The sequence below is a fragment of the Nycticebus coucang genome, chromosome 3 (genome assembly GCF_027406575.1).
Source record: "Nycticebus coucang isolate mNycCou1 chromosome 3, mNycCou1.pri, whole genome shotgun sequence".
NCBI lineage: Eukaryota > Metazoa > Chordata > Mammalia > Primates > Lorisidae > Nycticebus > Nycticebus coucang.
Window position 1 is genome coordinate 89730284 of NC_069782.1, and position 17845 is coordinate 89748128.

Here is a 17845-nt window from a genome sequence, read left to right on the forward strand (position 1 = left end):
GCACATCAGTTGTGTCCTGCTTCTTCACTTGGGTGTTTGGCTGTCCTCCCACCTCACTGCCCACTCCTCCTCGTTCTTCTTGGTTGGTTTCTGTTCTCACCCTCAGCCCCTGAATGCTCAAGGTCATTGCTTGGATCTCTCTGCTGCCCTTCTTATTCATACTCCGTCTTTGGGTGATGCTGCTTTATAAAGTACTCAGCATATGCTGCCAATTCTCAGCTTCTATCTCTGGCTCCTGCCTAGTCCCTGAACCTCAGACCTATATACCCAGCTGCCTGCCCGCCCGCCCCCTCCCTTGGGCGTCTATAGGCACCACTCACATAAACAAATGTGAATTTAGGGTACCCTGTCTCCCCTGTCCATCTGTTCCTCCTGTAGGCTTTCCTATCTCGGTAAAGGACCCAAGTCCAAGCTTCTAGCTTCCAGGCCAAGAACCTTGGAGTTCTTGACTTTTCTTTATTTCCTTTTTCTTTTTTTCTTTTTGAGATAGAGTTTCACTATGTTGTCCTTGGTAGAGTGCTGTGGGGTCACAGCTCACAGCAACCTCCAACTCTTGGGCTTAAGCGATTCTTTTGCCTCAGCCTCCCAAGTAGCTGGGACTACAGGCTCCCGCCACAACGCCTGGCTATTTTTTGGTTGTAGTTGTCATTGTTGTTTGGTAGGCCCGGGCTGGATTCAAACCTGCCAGCCTTGGTATATGTGGCTGGTGCCCTGGCCGCTGACATACAGGCACCCAGCCGACTTTTCTTTATTTTCTATTCCACATTTAGTCTGTTATCACACCTTCCAGTTCTACCTTCAAAATATCTCTCAAATCCAGCCACTTCTCACTATTCTTTTTTTTTTTTGAGACAAGAGTTTCACTTTGTTGCCCTCAGTCAAGTGCTGTGGCGTCACAGCTCATAGCAAACTCCTGGGCCTAGGTGATTCTCTTGTCTCGACCTCCCAAGTAGCTGGGACTACAGGTGGCCACCACAGTGCCTGGCTATTTTTTGTTGTAGTTTGGCCGGGGCTGGGTTTGAATCCACCACCCTCGTTATATGGGGCCAGCGCTACCCACTAAGCCACAGGCACCACCCACCAGCACCATTCTTGTCAGCCAGGTTCAAGCCACCAGCATCACTTCCTCGATTATTGCACTTGCTGTCTGATGGTTTCCCTGCTTTTGTGCTTCCCCACCTATGGACAATACTCAAAGAAACATTGAGTGATCCCGTTAAAATGTAAGTCAGACCATGTTTCTCCTCTATTCAGCACCTTCCAAGGGTTTCCCATTTAACTCAGAGTGAAGCCCAGCATCCTCTCTGTGACCTACAAAGTCCTGCCTGGACTAGCCTGCTGCCCCTTTGACCTCATTGGCATCTTCTGTTAGGCCACTCCAGCCAAACCATACAGGCCTTCTCGCCCGGACTGGCCCTGGGCCTTTGCACCTGCTGTTTCCCTGCCTGGAACCATTTACCTCCAGCACTCTGCACTTCCTTTAGGGCTCTGCTTAGATGTGACCTTCTCAGAGGCTCAGCCCTGACCACTGTACCACACAGCAGGCATTTTTCAATGCTACCCCAGGCTCCCACTGCCTTCCTCTGCTGTATTTTTCCTCACGGTGTTTTTTTACCTTATATGTTTTATATTTGTTTATTTCTTCCCTGCCCCCATTCACATGAGCTCCACAAGGGCAGAGATTTGTCCTTCATGTTCTCTGCTGCATCTCTAGTATCTCCTAGCCAAGCTCTTATTAAGCGTTTGGTGTGTGAATGGGCCCTGTGTTTCCTGGGGACAGACATGGCCACCAAGGAGTGGCATCTTGCGCTGAGTATTGTCGCCCAGTCTCTCTTGACATTGGCTGACTGATGCCTTTGTGTAGGTGGTAGTGAGGACTAGATGAGAAAGTAGGTGCAGGCCTGATGTGGTGCCAGGCACACAGTGAGCACTCTGGTTTGTTCTGTGTGCATCAGAGAGCAGGAGGTCTGCAAGGCAGGCTGGGGCTGGCTTGGAAGTGACCATGGCCAGGTAGAATGGGGGGTGGAGAGAGAGGAGGCCTCCTTATCCTAAGGAGGAAGAAAGTAGAGACACAGGGCTGTATTTAGATACTGAGTGGGGACACCCATGGTTGGGTTCGAGGGGGACATGTTGGCTCCCAAGGAGGTGGTAACAGGAGGCACACAGGGTACCCGTGGAGAGCTCTACACCAGGCAACATTCCGGAAATCGACGGAAGGCTGGGTGACTGTCTTGCCAGGTCCAGTTTGTAGTCACTTGCAGTGTGTGTACACTGTGGAGGCTCCTCCATGCCCGACTTGCACAGGAGCCTGCCATGAGGGAGACAGCAGTGAGACCCTGATTGCCTGCCATGTGCTTGAGTGTGCTTGGCTCTGTTCTGCAGGCTTTATCTCTTTGCTCTGAGTCCTCCTCACCTATAGTCTTTCTATTTTATAAATGAGGAAATGAGAACATGTGAGCAACTTGCTCAAGATCGCACAGCTGGTAAGTGGCAGAGCTGAGACAGGTGGTACCAATGCCCTGAGTTGGTGGAGGGCAGCCTGCTCTGCAAGGTGGGTGGCCCGGTGCAGGGGGGAAAGAACCTCTTCTCCATTTACTAGTAGGTGGAAATTGAGTCCTGATGGAGCCCCAGGCCAGAGCACAAGGAGCCAGTGGTGCTGGTGCCTTTCAGAGAGCTGTTTCCTGCCTTGTGCCTTTTGGAGCTTATCACAAGTTTATTCCAGGGCAGACGTGACCCTGGGGGGATGTCCAGCTAGAACATAAAGGAGATTTGGCTGTCCCTTGGGTGTGTGCACTGCTCAGATTTCCCGCCCCGTCCTGGTCTGGCCTGTCTGTGCCAGGGCAGAGGCGCTCCAGCCAGCCCGACTACTCCTGCTGTGTTCCTCGTTCGCCAGGTGCTGCCCAGGCTTGGCTGTGTTCAATGATAACAGACATGTCCCCCTATCAGAACATTTTAGTAGGAGACTCTTGAAGCCTGTCCCACCCTCCTCCGCCATCTTACAGGGCATAAGTGACAAGCTCAGCTACTTGATGAGCCCCCAGACCCTGCTGCTCAGGCCCTCTGCCTTCCTGGTGCAAACCTGTCTCCTAGGAGTGGCAGCAGGAAGCAGGGTTTGTTTTTAGGGGTGGAAAGCTGGAACTGAGAAGTGTGCCCACCTGGCACTGGCTTGATGGCCCCAGGTCCCCCCAGTGCTCTCCCTCCCTCTCTGCCCCCAGCCTCCAAGCTGAAGCTTGGCAGCTATACAAGGGAGCAGAACAAAGAGGGTGGCTTTCATCAGACTCACACTTTGTGCTCGTCCTAAAGCCTCTGGGAACCTCTGCTTCGCTGATGAGGGGAAGCAAGCTTTCTGACTGCAGACTCTTTTTCTCTCGTGAAAATTCAATAGACTCCCATGGCTTCTTCTTCATGTGCCAGTTAAACAATAACAACATCAAAAGTCCCTGTCTAGTGGTTAGTGAGAGAGAGTCTTTAATGGTACTGAATGATTAATTCTAGGTGTGTGGGTATTCTCCCCCCCCCTCGCCCCCCCATATTTCTGCCTTGGGACATTTTGGTGGGGGAGGGAGGAGAATCACAGATGGCGAAGTTGACGTCTGAGAGTTTTCTAAGGTTCAGGTCCTTCAGTTTGTTATTTTATAAATGATCACAAGAGTCTAGCACAGATGGACGTAGAGCCCAGCAGGGGTCTTGCCCCTCCTTAGTGCTACCCCCGGCACACCTCTGAGGTTAGCTCTCCATCTGTCGGGGCAGCAGTCCCCCTTCACCTTTTAAAGATGGATTAGCAGTCCTTATGCCATCCAGCAGTAGGGGGAAAGAAGTATCATTCCTGTTAAATTTTAGTGTAAGGGTGATGCTTGTTCTAAAACTTTGTGGAGAACACTATGGTATGATTTCAGTTGGAGAAAGTGAACATTAAGTCTTGGCTTACAAACCCGATACTTTGGGGTGAGTCATGTACACTGAGGGTAAACCTTTTGCTGACACCAAAGATTACAGCAGACACCTGCCTCCCTGTGCATTTTGGGAAAGCGGGACTTTCCCACCATGAGGAGGTTAGGAGGGCACGTGAAGCAGGACTTCCTTGACCAACGTGCCCCTGGCTATGGCTGATCCATCCCAGGGCTGCGGTTGCCACACAGCTCCCTGAAATGCTGGGGCTTGTCAGCCTCCAGTTTCAATGTCCACAGCCTTGAGCTATGCTTTTAAAGGGAGGAGGTTGAGCTCCACCCTGAACATAGTTCTGCCAGAGGGCTTCATAGCAGCCAAAGGCCTGCATCCCTCAGATGCCCTCAAGCCTCCCAGGAGGTCCCCAGAGCTGAGAAGATGAGCTCTTCAAGAGGTTGTTTTCCCACCTCCTTCCTCAACTCTGCAGCTCACGGAATTGAGTGGCTCTCAAGTGAGGGTGGGCTCACACTCTGGGACCTGCTGCTGTACCTAGCATGGGTGTGAGTTTGGGTGGGAGCCATTAAGTCCCCAGCTTCTCTTTCTCTCTTTTTTCCCCACTTTAGTCCCCACACCTGGCTCAGCTCAGTGCCTATTATGTATGTTCTCAGTTCAGAAAGATGGCTCCCAGGGGATCTCTGCTTGGGGGCCCTGGGTGGCGCCAGCCCTGCTCCCTAGACTTCTCACTTGCACAAGGAGGTGGGTTCTGTCTGTTGTTTCCTTCAAGGTGATCTGACTTCTGTGTTTATCCGAGGCCAGCCTCCTCCAGGGCCAGCTGCTTTCCTCCATGAAATCTTCCCTCACTGCTCTTCCAGCTTTAGAGCGGGGCAGCAGTATTGTGTGTAGGGATTGAGAGCACAATACTGTAGGTGCTTATGCAAAACACTTCATTATCCTAACCCTCAGTTTCTTCCTCCATGAAGAGGGCCTAATAATCACCTCTGGGTTGTTATGAAAATTAACAGAGGCAGTACATGCAGAGTGCTTAGCATGGACAGTCCCAGCACTTAGCTCAGTACTCACTGGCCTCTGTTGTTCCTGTCAGAGAGCACCGGACCATCCAGCACTTGATGCCTTGTGCCCTCATCATCCTAGTGCAGCTTTCAGTTTCAGTAATTGAGGAATCAAGACGAGAGAAGCTGGAAGGGCCGTGTGCAGGTCTGGACTGACCTTGGTGACAGCAGCTACACAGAGTGCCGGTCATGCCAGGTGCCACCGCTTCAGGCACTGTTCATACACAGGTGGAATGTGCCTCATCCAAAGTGCTTGTGACCAGAGTGTTTTAGATTTCAGATGTTTTTGGATTTTGGAATATTTACATATACATAATTAGGTACTTTGAGGAGAGGCCCCAAGCCTGCATGTGAAATTTATGTTTCACATACGCTGTATACATGTAACCTGAAGGTAATTTTATTTTTCCCATGGGGACACTGAATAAACTGTGCTGTGAGCCTGTGCTTTGATATTGATTCACACTTGAAGTCAGATGTGGAATTTTCCACTTATGGTGTCATGCTGGTGTGCTAGCAGTTTTGGATTTTGGAGCATTTTGGATTTCAGGTTTAAGAATTAGGCATATTCAGTCTGCATTACTTCAGTTGATCCTCAAACAGATCTATGAGGCGAGCACTCTTACCATCCCATTTTACAGATAACCATATGAAAGCACAAACTGACTTACCTAAGGGCACGTAGCTGGTAAGGGGCAGGACTTAGGAGTTGACCCCAAGCAGGTGTGCCTGGGTGTTTGTGTTGTAATCGCCGTGTTTCAGTGGGCCTCACCTCAGAGAGGGGAATATACGTTTCCAAAGCCTCATTGTACTGAGTGGCGTCCAAGACTCCTGAGCCCCTGGCTTGCCTTCTTTCCTAGCCCAGTGCCATGCTTGGCTTAGGGCACATTTCAGTGAACTCAAGGACATGTCCAAGTCCAGAAGTGATCAGATGCCCTCAGTCATCTTGCAGTTGGCTGTGGTTCCACAGGTGTGAGCAGAGAAGAGTAGCAGGGTGGGGCAGGTGCCCTGAAGGTGACTGTTCTCTTGGGGTCCCGGCAACACTTCCTGCTGTGTCTTTGGGGACCCCAGAGTCCTAGGGAATAGCAGCTTTTCTCTCCCTGTGTGTAGGAGGTACGCTAGCTTTTCTGTGACCCCAGCTGACCCAGGTCAGCTCTCAGCCTTTTTTCCCACTGCCTGGGCTCTTCTGGAGAGCAGGGAGAACTCTCTGTGCTGGTTCAAGGCTAGAAATAAGCCCTTTCAGCGGCCACTGGTTTCACAGGGAGGAAGCACGAGTCACCAGGGCCTTTACAATCTCCTGGTAAATGGAAGGGATGTGTAAGGGGACTCACTCCCATGTCCTGGGTCCTAGTGGCCTGTGGGAGGGGGTTTGGGAAGGCTGGGGTGTTCCGTTATTGCTCCGGTGATTTTACTGGAAGTTCTTTTGAAGCGGTCTCCATGACCCAGTGTCTCTGAGTCAGAGTAAACAGAATTAGCAGGGGCTGGGCTCTCAGAGAGAACACAAGACAATGCCCATTGCCTGGGCCAGTCCCAGAGGGCCACCAGGCTGGCCGTGTCCCAGAACCTTCCTTCCATCTCCTCTGGGGCTTCTGCTTCAGCTTCTATTTGCATCCCACCTGCTGACTCCGGTTTCTGTAGGGTCTAGACCACATTTCCGGGGGGTGAGGTGGGGGGGGCTTGTTAGAAATGTAGAGTCCTAGGCCACTCCCCAGGTCTGCTGCATAAGAGCCTAAACTTTGATCACATTCCACCCGTAAGTACTGGGACAGAAAGAATCCCCTAATATCAGCTTCTGGTCCAAGCTTCCCTTTGCTGAAAGTGTTTCCACATCATCTGTTACTGGGTGCTCTCAGCACCTTGCACCAGCTACACCTTGAGTAGCCCACATTTGTGTGTGTGTGTGTGTGTGTGTGTGTGTGTGTGTGTGTGTAGGGGAACCAAGCCGATTCTATGGCCCGAGTTAGCCTTGGCCTTTCTGTGAGGGGGACTGACGGTGGCCTAATTCAGGTTTTTGAGCTGCCTTAAGTTTGGGGACAGGTGGGGCGGAGGTGCCTTCAGGGGAATCGGGAAATTGTTTCCCTCTCCTGGATTGGCCTGAGAGTGAGGGACCACACGGAGCATCGACATGTGCTCTGTTCAGATGGGACTACTGTTGGCCTGTGAATCGGATCGTGAAACCTCAGAGGTAGATGATGGCCTGACACTTCAGCCCCATGGAAGCCACTGGCTTTGAAGGGATGCCATGTGACTTTGAGGGAGAGTGAGTGATTCCTTTTGCCTTTTCCTGGCAGTCCTGACCACACAGGGGCCTCTAAGACAACAATAGCTGCAGAGACAAAGCATGACTGAGACAGTGTCGTCTTTGGGCCTCTGCCCCCCCTTAATGACGTCTGAGGCTCTGGGAACATTGTAGAAACTGGGTCCTGTCCAATTTTAATCACTACCCGCCCTCCACGAACTCCTAGGAGCCCTGCCAGCTCACTGGGGTGGGGGCGGGGTGATGCCCAGAGATGCTTATAAAGATGTCATGCTGCCCCGGGTCAGGCCCCATTCGGGACTCTGGGGACAGAAGGGGAGCAGCATGTGTTGGTTGGCCAGTGGACTCCCCCAGCCAGGGAGGAAGATAGGCAGAGAGAGAGAAGGGTGTCTGCCAAGCTTAATTAACAGTGGAAACTCGCCACGGGGGAGGAGAGAGACGATTTGAAGAGAAGGGGTGGTTTGCTGGAAGATGGGGCACTGCTGATGCCAGCAGTGAGGAAGAAGCAAGCCTTGACTGCGTGGCCCGCCGGTATCCTAAGCCAGGTTGGACCAAGCACAGAGATTTTTGCAGGTGTGAGTGGGAGGGTTTATTTGTGCCTGCTTTCCTGAGTAGGCATCTTTCAAAAACAATCCACCAACATACCAGCCGGCTAGCCTTCCTTGCCCCCATAAAGAGAAAAATAATGTTTAAAAAAGTTGTTTGGGTCTAGAAAATAGGCATTGCGTGGGTTCTTGTTCTTTGAAGTTATCAGTGGATTGCCTGAATTGTGTCTGACTTTATTTCACAGATTTGGAAGTAGCAGTTAACATGGATGAAATGGCAAGAGAGATGATTTGAAAAATTTATAATTTTTTTATTTTTTGGAGATAAAAAATGTGGAGGTATTGACGCACAGCAAAACTAATAGGGTTGAACTTCAGAGGAGGCAGAACGTGGCTTATTCATTTTTTTAGTAGGATCGTAGAATTTCAGGGCTGAATGGGGTTTTCTGGTTCTATCACCTTTCCGGCATACAGACTTTGCCTGTGACATCAGTGCCAGTGAGTGCCTGGCCTCTCGCGCTTCTCCCATCCCCTAGACTTTTCAGACTGAGTGCTGACCATGGCCGTCCTGATCCTAATCTGTTTAGAGCCCCAGCTTTCTCTAGCACCTGGCTTCGGCTCCCAGTTTTGCTGTTGGAGGTGGTGGAGAACCAATCTAATCCCTTCTGACAGTCCTTTTGGAACACAAGACTGACCCACTCCCCTCTCATTCTCATCAGTCTGTGTTCAACACCCTCAGGTTCTTCAGAGAGTCACAAAAAATGTGAAAGTGAGGCCACTGGTCATTGCTGACCACCATCCTGGTTCTTTCCATTTCCAAAGTCTCTTTTGCTTGTTTTTTGTTTTTTCTTTCTCCCTTCATCCTTTTCTTCTGGCATGGCTGCTAGCTCTCCTGTGAGCCTTTATACCAAGGCTCGCTGTTCTCTGTCTTCCCTGTGTGGTCCTAACCCCAGCAAAGTCTCCCCTCTCCTGGGGTCTCTCCTGTCCACTGGCTGGCCTCCTCCTCCTCCCCTGTTTACTGCTGTCTCGTTATCTCTTTTCTTTCCCTTCTGAAGGTAGGTATAGGTTAGCTAGGCAAAAGTGAGATGGGAGAGAATTGCTTAAATTTGACCCTCACATTTCTGGTTCTGGAACCTCAGGTCTCATGAGTTCTTGACCAGTGCCTGACACCAGAGCCCCAACTTTTGTCCAAAGCCTTTATTGCAAAAATTCTATCTCCAGGTCACCTGCTGGGTCTAGGACGTACACTTCATTTTATATAGTTCTTTCGGGTCTAATAACAGATATTGCATTCCTCCCTTCTTCCCCATTTATTTGACTTGCCATGTCTTTATGCTATTTGTTTCTACTCCCAAATTAACCTCTGAGTCAGATTGCTTTCTCTTTTAATTTCGTGTCACCTGTAGACTTGGTAAGCAAAGCACGCTTCTGTCTGTTCATCAGTGTAAGTGTAATTGCTAAAATGGCACAAGAGAGAGGACCTTATAAACCAGCTGTGAGACCCCTGCATTTTTTTTTTTTTTGAGATAGAGCCTCAAGCTGTCACCCTGGGTAGAGTGCTGTGGCATCACACCTCACAGCCACCTCCAACTCCTGGGCTCAAGCAATTCTCCTGCCTCCACCTCCAAAGTAGCTGGGACCACAGGTGCCCGCCACAATGCCTGGCTATTTTTTGGTTGCAGCTGTCATTGTTTGGCAGGCCCGGGCTAGATTCGAACCTGCCAGCTCAGGTGTATGTGGCTGGCACCTTAGTCTCTTGAGCCATAGGTGCCGAGCTGAGACCCCTGCCTTTCACAAACCAAGAAACAGTTCCAAAAGACTGAAGCGAGTTGCTTAGCACAACCCAACTACATATACCTAAGACAGAGCTAAGTTCAGAATGCTTAGCTTGATCCAGGGGTTTTCTTGATACTAGGCAGATAACATCTGGTTTGAAAATACTTTGAATTCAAACCAAACTGTGCTGATTGTATGTCCACAACCAGGAATTAACATTGCGTACCAAAACCAAAAAACAACAAAAACTCTCCCAAAGTGCATGCTACTCCTTGGCTTTGCTGATAGTATAATTACTTACAATTTTATGAGCAACTTTTAATAAAGGGGTAGGCCCTGATTAAATTATTAAGGACCGAGCTTAGAAAGAAATGGAGAGCAGAACAACCAGGAAAAGAACAAGTAGTTCAGATGGTATTTAATTTATGCTGTTTCACCCTCTGCATGGAAGCCAGAAGCATATTGATAAAAATCTGTAGGAAATCCCCACACTCCATTTTAACCTGGGGCGCGTGGCTCCCTCAGTAAGCCTTTCCCCAGGTGTCCCAACAAGAAGTCATCTGAGTGACTCCCAGTGCCCCCCTGCCTGTTGGTCAGTCTCCAGCGCAGGAGGGTTCTGCAAAGCAGGGTGGGAGACTGGGCAGAAACGAGGAGTCTAGGTCCTGCTCAGCACAGCTTCTCTGCTGGGCCCCTTGGTGTGGATTTCTCCTCCCTGGGGCAGTATTGGCTCTCATGCACGGCCTGACGTGGACTGACCATCAGCCAGTCTGACGGTGGCCTTGGGTAGCAGTTTTGGGGTGTAGATGAGTGGCCCTTTGGTGTTAGTAACGTGGTCTGCCCTCTGTTCCCAGGCTCCACCTATAGCGTCCTGTCCACCATGCCCTCAGACTCCGAGAGCAGCAGCTCCCTCAGCAGCGTGGGTGAGTACTGCCTTCCGGGGAGTAAGGGGTCTGGGTGTGAGCTGGAGTTCATGGAGGGGGAGTTGGCCCTCCTCGGTCAGTTTACTCCTAGTCTTAACTGCCATTCACATTTCTGTTGATTCCATTCACATTTCCCTCATCATCAGCTAAAGTCCAACTATGGAGTTAGGAGGTAGGTGAGTGCTGGGAAGGCACATTTTGCCTTTTTCTTTACTGCTCAGGGCGTAGGGGTTCTTGGTGACCTTGTTATCTCTACCACTACCTCCCCACACCCCCACACCTCTACACCCCAAAGGCCTCCCAGCACTTCAGTGACTGCTACCCAGGAGATTTAAGCCATTTCAGGACTGGGCAGTGTGTTGCCTTGGGGACAGGAGTTGCCAGTCTACGTAGAATTGGATGTGTGTCTATGAATGTGGGTTCCAGAAGGCCCGTAAAGCGAGGGTCAGTTCACTGAGGATAAGCAAGAAGGTCACAGTAGTTTCTTACCGTTGCCACACCTTTGTGACGGACCCTTTCCAGGAAGGGAAGTCTCATGCCTGAGGTTCTAGCCAGTCAGGGACAGACCTGACCTAGAGTCAGTGCACTTCCTGTGTATGGGAGGTGGGCTTGGGGTGTAGTGGTGAACGAGGTTTCTGTGGGCAAGACAGTGAAACTAGTAATTACATGGGTCAGTGTGATGGGCGAGGCAGACAGGTGTTGGAAGAGGAGTTCTCTGTTAGTTTTCTAAGGCTGCTGTGACAAAACAGCACAGACTAGGTGGCTTACACAATAGAAATCTGTTGTCTTACAGTTGTGGGGGACAGAAATCCAAGATCAAAGTGCAAGTATGCCCATGTTCTCTGAAGGAACTAGGGAAGGATCTGTTCCAGGCCTCTTTCCTAGCTTTGGGCTTTGCTGGCAGTCTTTGGTGCTCTGTGGTGTATAGACGCATCTCACTCATCTCTGCCTTTATGTCTGCATGATGTTCTCCTGTGTCTATCTCCAAATGTCTCCTTTTAAAAAGGACATCGGTTATACTGGCTCAGGGGCTCACCTTGTTCTAAGATGAGTTCATCTTAACTTGCTCATGTGTAAAGACCCTATTTCCAAGTAAGGTTATATTCACGATTACTGGATTTGGACTTCAACATCTTTTGGAGGGCCCCAGTTCACCCCATAACAATGCAGTTTATCCTATTTAGGGCTCAGGGAGGACTTTTCTGAGACCATGATTCAGAGGTTGGAACAGTCTTGTATTGCTTTGTTCTGCCTATTTCCCTGCTGTGAGGTACTCTCATTTTTTTTTCTTTTTGCGGTTTTTGGCTGGGGCTGGGTTTGAACCCGCTACCTCCGTCATATGGGGCTGGCTCCTTTGAGCCACAGGCGCTGCCCGAGGTACTCTCATTGAATGAGAGTTCAATGCATATGATACGGGGCAGTGAGGTCTGGAGAGAGGAAGGCGAGGCTTTTTTAATGTCTTGAACTAGGAGAGCCCCAAGCATACCGCCTCACCTGTCTTGCCCCTCTCCCCTTTCTCAGGATCTGATAGCTATCAGATGCAGGCTTAAAGTTGTTACCCTTTCCAGGAGCAGGTGCATTCAAAAAGGAGTATTAGAGAGAGGTGTTGCTTAACCAACAGCAAGTATTGCTAATGGTGGAGTTTCCAGCATGAGTAGAAAGGTATTTTTGTGCAACTGTTCCTCTGCATATTCTGGAATAAGAGTCATATGACCATGACCTACAGTTGGTTCTGCTTGGTTCAGCTCTTGTGATGGTGGTGTCAACAGTGTTTCCAGATTCTTCTTGGGAGTCATAACCAGGCAGAGGGCAGTGCTCTGATGCATTTCCTGTGACAGGCTTGGTCTGTCCTATCTGTGCCCAGATCTTTAATGCTCAAAGAACTGGTTGCATCCCTTCTGGTCAAGTCCTCTTAAGTTCACAAGGAACTGAGTTGTGATCTCAGTCTTCTGCTCATCACTGATGTTACATTTGTGTGTGCAAGCATTAGGGAACACCTATTCACACTGCCTCAGCCAGTGAAGAAATACTCTGCCTTGCATGGTAGGCAGTGTCGGGGTCAGCTGGGGATGTGGGGATGCAGCTCTGTCCTCCTGTGTGGTGTCTTCCCCCAGGCACGTGGTGGGGCACCTGTAGCAGCAGTTGTGGCCATCATATTCAGACCTGACTGTCTAGGGCTGCAGCGTCCAACATGACACTGATCATTCCACCTCCAGTGACTCCAAATATGAGAGCCACTAGTAATCTAAATTTACATGAATCAAAGTGAAATTTCAAACTTCAGTTTCTCAGCCACATGAACCACATTTGTAGTGCTCTGTAGCCACCTGTGGCTAGTGGCAGCAGAGGGGAGGCTTCTCTAATATCACCTATGAGCAAACAAACCTGTTCGGGAGCCCTTTGGCATGGATTTATCTTACTGACCACAGATGAGTTGCTCGTCTCTGCTGAAACCATCAGCTCACAAAACCTGGCCCCTGTAACACGCAGGCATTCATTAGGGATGCAGGTTCCTAAGGCTCACTCATAGTTACCATGTCAGAAATGCCGAGGATGGGGTCCAAAATAAAAAAGTGGGCAAAACAGCCCTTCAGGTTTTAGGTCCTATTGGAATGTCCGGTGGGCTCACACAAGTCACTGGGGGTGGGATGATTGTGAGGCGAGCTACGGGACCACTCCGGCACCTGCTGGGGAGTCCCCTCACCCACCTGATGGCAGGCAGAGCACTTTGCGGGAGGGGCATCAGTAAGTTTGGGTGGGGACTACCCGCTTCTGTGTGTTTGGTCTTTCTCCACGAACTAAAGGAAAGGCCAGAGCTGGGATCTTACAATGAAATGTCACCTTCACTTTCCTCTTATCTCCCTAAAGGGAAACAGGTGGGGAAAGAACGGCACGTTATATACTGTGTGGGAGAAAATCAGTAAGTGAAGCCTTTAGTCTGTAGACAGCATTTTCTCAGTGAGCAGTAGGTCCTCAGGTGTTCTGTCCCACTTGCGATCTCCTTGAACTGATAACTTGTCACATGCCTTTCTGTCAGTTCTTGTCAGGTAAGTGGCTAGTGGCTTTTCTGAGGCCTCCTTAACCCCAGGTCCCTGTTGCTGTGCCCTGCCTCCCAACCTGCTCCATGTCAGGGGGCATACTCTTTTCGGGCAGTCAGTACTTGTTTCTCTCCATTCATGCTGACCTGATTTATCCCAATTGGCCTTTTATTTCTCATTGTGGATAACTGGGGAGGTTGTAAGGAGGAGAAGAGATATTCTTGGGCAGTGTTAATATAGTGAGCCTTAAATTCCATGTACATTGAAGCAGGAGATTTCTTTTTTTCTTTCTTTCTTTTTTTTTTTTTTAGAGACAGAGTCTCACTTTATCGCCCTTGGTAGAGTGCCATGGCGTCACACAGCTCATAGCAACCTCCAACTCCTGGGCTTAGGCGATTCTCTTGTCTCAGCCTCCTGAGTAGCTGGGACTACAGGCGCCCGCCACAACGCCCGGCTATTTTTTTGTTGTTGTTGTTGCAGTTTGGCCAGGGCTGGGTCCAAACCCGCCACCCTCGGTAACATGGGGCCAATGCCCTACTCAGTGAGCCACAGGAGCCACCCAGGTGATTTTTTTAAGTGGAGAAGTCTCCTGGCTTGTTGGCAAGAGAAAGAGCAAGGGGGCTTTTTTCCTGTCCAATGAAGAGTCCTTGAAAGTGCTGCTTCTTGTTTAGAGGGAAAGGTGCTGTGAGTCACCATAGAGGCCAAGGATACCCGTGGACTCCCTGAGACCTCTGACCTTCCTTTCTTGGCCCAAACTTGTGAGTCAGGGGCACCCCTTTGGGAAGCCTGACTTTCATCAGTTTATCAGCCATGTGGGACACCACCTGCTCTTGGTGTGTTTGGTGCATATAGAGATCACAGTGAGGCGTGGTTCCTAATCTTCTGTGCCTCCAATGGGATAGGTAAGCTGCTGGCCATTCTGCCGTGTATATATAGAGCCAAAGGAGAAAGGGTTCAGGGAATGGAGCAGTTAGTTCTGATGAGGAGAATCAGAGAACGCTTCCTGGAGCTGATGGCTTCCAGGAGTGGTGCTCTGGACTTGGGAGTAGCTGGGAAGCAGTTGGCCATTGATGTTCAGCTTGGTTTGGGTTTCTGAAAAGCAGACCCTGAGTAAGGTGTTTATCTGGCTAGAGATCTGGGACCCAGGCCTGTCTAATTTCTCATTCTCAGGAAGGAAGGAGCTGAGCTGGAGTTACTTACTCACTGACTAAGAGGGGTATCCCCCTCAGGCCTTCACAGTTAGTGGCAGGGGGTGCTCACTGCATTTTCTTGTTGGGGGTTTCTTTTAAATGTAGTGACTTCTAGATAGCTAATAAAACAAGGGAGAAGAGAGCTCTCTCTCGCCAGCAAAATGCAGCTCCACTTTAGCAGAGGTTGTCAAGCTTCATCAGGCATCAGGATCAATTGAAGGTCTATTAAGATACTGAATGATGCTGGGATTTACCCCCAGAGTTTCTGATTCAGTAGTGCTGGGTGGGAGCTGGAAATTCACATTTCTGACAAGTTTTCTAGAGAAGCTTAGGTGCTTTAAGAAGCTCTGGTGTGCAGGGCAGGGGCTGGATCTATCCTGGTGGCTCTGGCTGCTCTGGACTATAAAGTGATGGCTCCGTGCTCTTGATGACTATGGTCTGCCACTGCCAAGCACCTCCTCTGATAGCCAGGGTTTGGAGGTGGCCAGGCAGTTTAGCTGGGCATCCATATCCCACCTGACCACTTTTGGCCAGTGCTTTAAGTAAAGTTGGCCAGCTGTAAATAAGACTGAGGCGGTGACCTTGGGTCAGCTGGAGTGTGGCAAGGAGGGAGCCGAGGACAGAGGGCTTAGGGCTGAGAAGTCTGCCAGGCTGTTTGCTGAGCCTTAATGTGGCATGTAGTGAGTGCCATAGCAAGCAAGGTGACCCAGAGAGGAGGAGCTGGGGATCCTGGTGATGGGAAACTCCCCTCTGCTCTCCTTCTCACCCAGACCCAGGTGGCCAGCTGCTCTTTGTTCATGATCCAGGAATACTCTTGTATTCTTGTTTTCTTAGGAAAACTAGAGAGTTTTCCTAAGGTTCTATGGTGGTGTATGATGTTGTACAGAGTGGAGACTCTAGCTGTCTCTGCAAAGCCGACATAAAGCCAGACCAGACATTCTGGTTCCCTGGCATCCCACCACCTGTTTTGGGCCATTTTAGTCCCAACTTAAATCCCTTACTTCTGAAATCCTGTCCTGGACACCAAAAGGGAAAGGACAGTCTGTCTTTTTCTCCAGTGATTGCCAGACTTGGGAGAGGAAAGCCTGAGGTCAGGGGAGAATGGCTAGTTTTGCATTTTAATGCAAAAGAACCACTGCAGGAGGGAAGGGTGGCAGAGCCAGGGGCATTGTGACCTTTCTTTCTTTACCTGTCACCTGTCACTCTTTGGGATGATGGCTTCCATTCAGGGTGCCACATTTTGGTTTTCTTGACTAGAAAACATTTCTTAAAAGTTAGGTTCATTGACATAATTTACATACAATAAAATATATTCGTTTTAGTATACAGTTTGAGTTTTGAGAAATATGCATGTGTAAGATTGCGTCATTGCCGCCATTATTTGAGATGCAGAATAGTGCTTTAAACTGCAACTTTGTAGTTTGCGTTTTCTCCACTCCCAGTCCCTGGCAACCACTAATCTCTTTTCCATCCCTGTAGCTGCAGGGACATTTTGGCCTTTCCCATAATGTCATATACATGGAATCATAGCCATGGAGTCTGCTTCCTTTTCCCCACGTGAGGCATTCCGGACTCACCCACGCCCTGTCTGCACTTCAGTTGTGTATCGTCCTGTTGGTATTTCATTCCCTTTTACTGCTGAGTAGTGTCCCATCACCTGGGCATGGCACAGCTGTCCCTCCACTCACCAGCTACTGGATGTGATTGTGTGCTGCTTTTTGTGTGAACATATTTTCTTTTTTTTTTTTTTTTTATTGTTGGGGATTCATTGAGGGTACAATAAGCCAGGTTACACTGATTGCAATTGTTAGGTAAAGTCCCTCTTGCAATCATGTCTTGCCCCCATAAAGTGTGACACACACCAAGGCCCCACCCTCCTCCCTCCGTGTGTGAACATATTTTCATTTCTCTGGGCTGAACACCTAGGAGTGGGACTGCTGGATGGTATGGTGTTTGCAAGTTTTTAAGAACCTGCCAAACTGTTTTCTGAAGCAGCTGCATCATCTCATTCTGTATTCCCACCAGCAATGTCTGAGGGTTCCAGTTTTGAGAGTCCAGCTGTGTCCTCACCAGCATTTGGTGGTGTTGCTTTTTTATTTTAGCCACTATGCGAGGCGTATGTGGTGGTAAGGGGGCTGGATGGTTGTCTGCAAATACTCCTGGGCCTACTGTGTAGAAGAGGAATTAGATTTGTCCTCTGGCCCTTAGAAGTAGATTTAGGGTCAGTGGAGGAAATACACAGAGACAGATTTTTAACTCAGTGGAGAGAATACTTTCAGGGAGAGAGAGAAGGTGGGCTTTAGTGGGCAAGAGTGAGCCTCCTCTCTGTGGAATTCATTCTTGGTGGCCATTTGAGGAGTCCTGGCAGCTATTTGGATGGTAGAACCGTATCATCGTTAGAACACCGTCTAACCTTGAAATTCGCAAATAAAGAGACAAAAGCTTTATTTTTAATTGAACGAGGATGGAGGGGACTTTCTGTGGTACTTGCTGCTGTTTCAGAGCCTCCCGCTCCCTCCGCACATCTTAGGATGGGTCTTGCGGTCTCCCTTTGTCCCTTCTTGACCCTGCCCACCCAAAATAACTTAAGGACAGAGGGATTGAGGCAGTGCCTTCCACCAGGTCCGAGAGCCTGCCGTCTGCTGGTTCTCAGGCCTGGCTGGCCTCCCTTTCACTGTGTTTACTGGACACTGCAGCCTTGGGAGCAGAAGTCCCTTCTCACTGGGAGGCAGTGCTGCGTGGTGGTGGAGGCCTTGGCTCTGATATCAGAGTGAGTCTGAGTGGGGGTTGCTGTTTTCTAGGTGTTTAGTCTTTCTGGACTGCTAACTTTCTCCAGGGGTGATGCTACTACAAACCCTGTAAGGAGCCATGGGGATTAATGCTAGGGGGGATGTGGAGCGTTCAGCACAGCACCCTGCGCCCAGGTCCTCACAGCCGGAGGCTGAGTGGGGTTGTATATAGATGGATCTGAGGGTGCGGCTGTGCTGCCTTCCTCTCTTCTCTCTCTAGCTTTCCTGCAAGCCAGGGACGGATCTTTCTGTTGTCTTGTTTGCAAAATGGGGGTGAAAAGTCCTTATCCCCCACAGGTAGGTTTCTGGGTGTGATGGTGCTTTTCAGGGGCGACGGAGTGAGAGTCTGTCTCAAAACAAACAAACCAGCCCAAC

General features: G+C 49.8%; 1 protein-coding gene across 2 annotated transcripts in view; it reads left to right on the plus strand.

The window, feature by feature from the left end:
• Positions 1–17845, plus strand: part of DLG5 (discs large MAGUK scaffold protein 5) — a 142997-nt gene that overhangs the window by 44657 nt on the left and 80495 nt on the right. For both annotated transcript variants that reach the window (XM_053584035.1, XM_053584036.1), the window contains exon 2: positions 10385–10453. In XM_053584035.1, coding sequence (XP_053440010.1) covers positions 10385–10453 — 69 coding nt within the window. The remainder of the gene's footprint in view (positions 1–10384; positions 10454–17845) is intronic.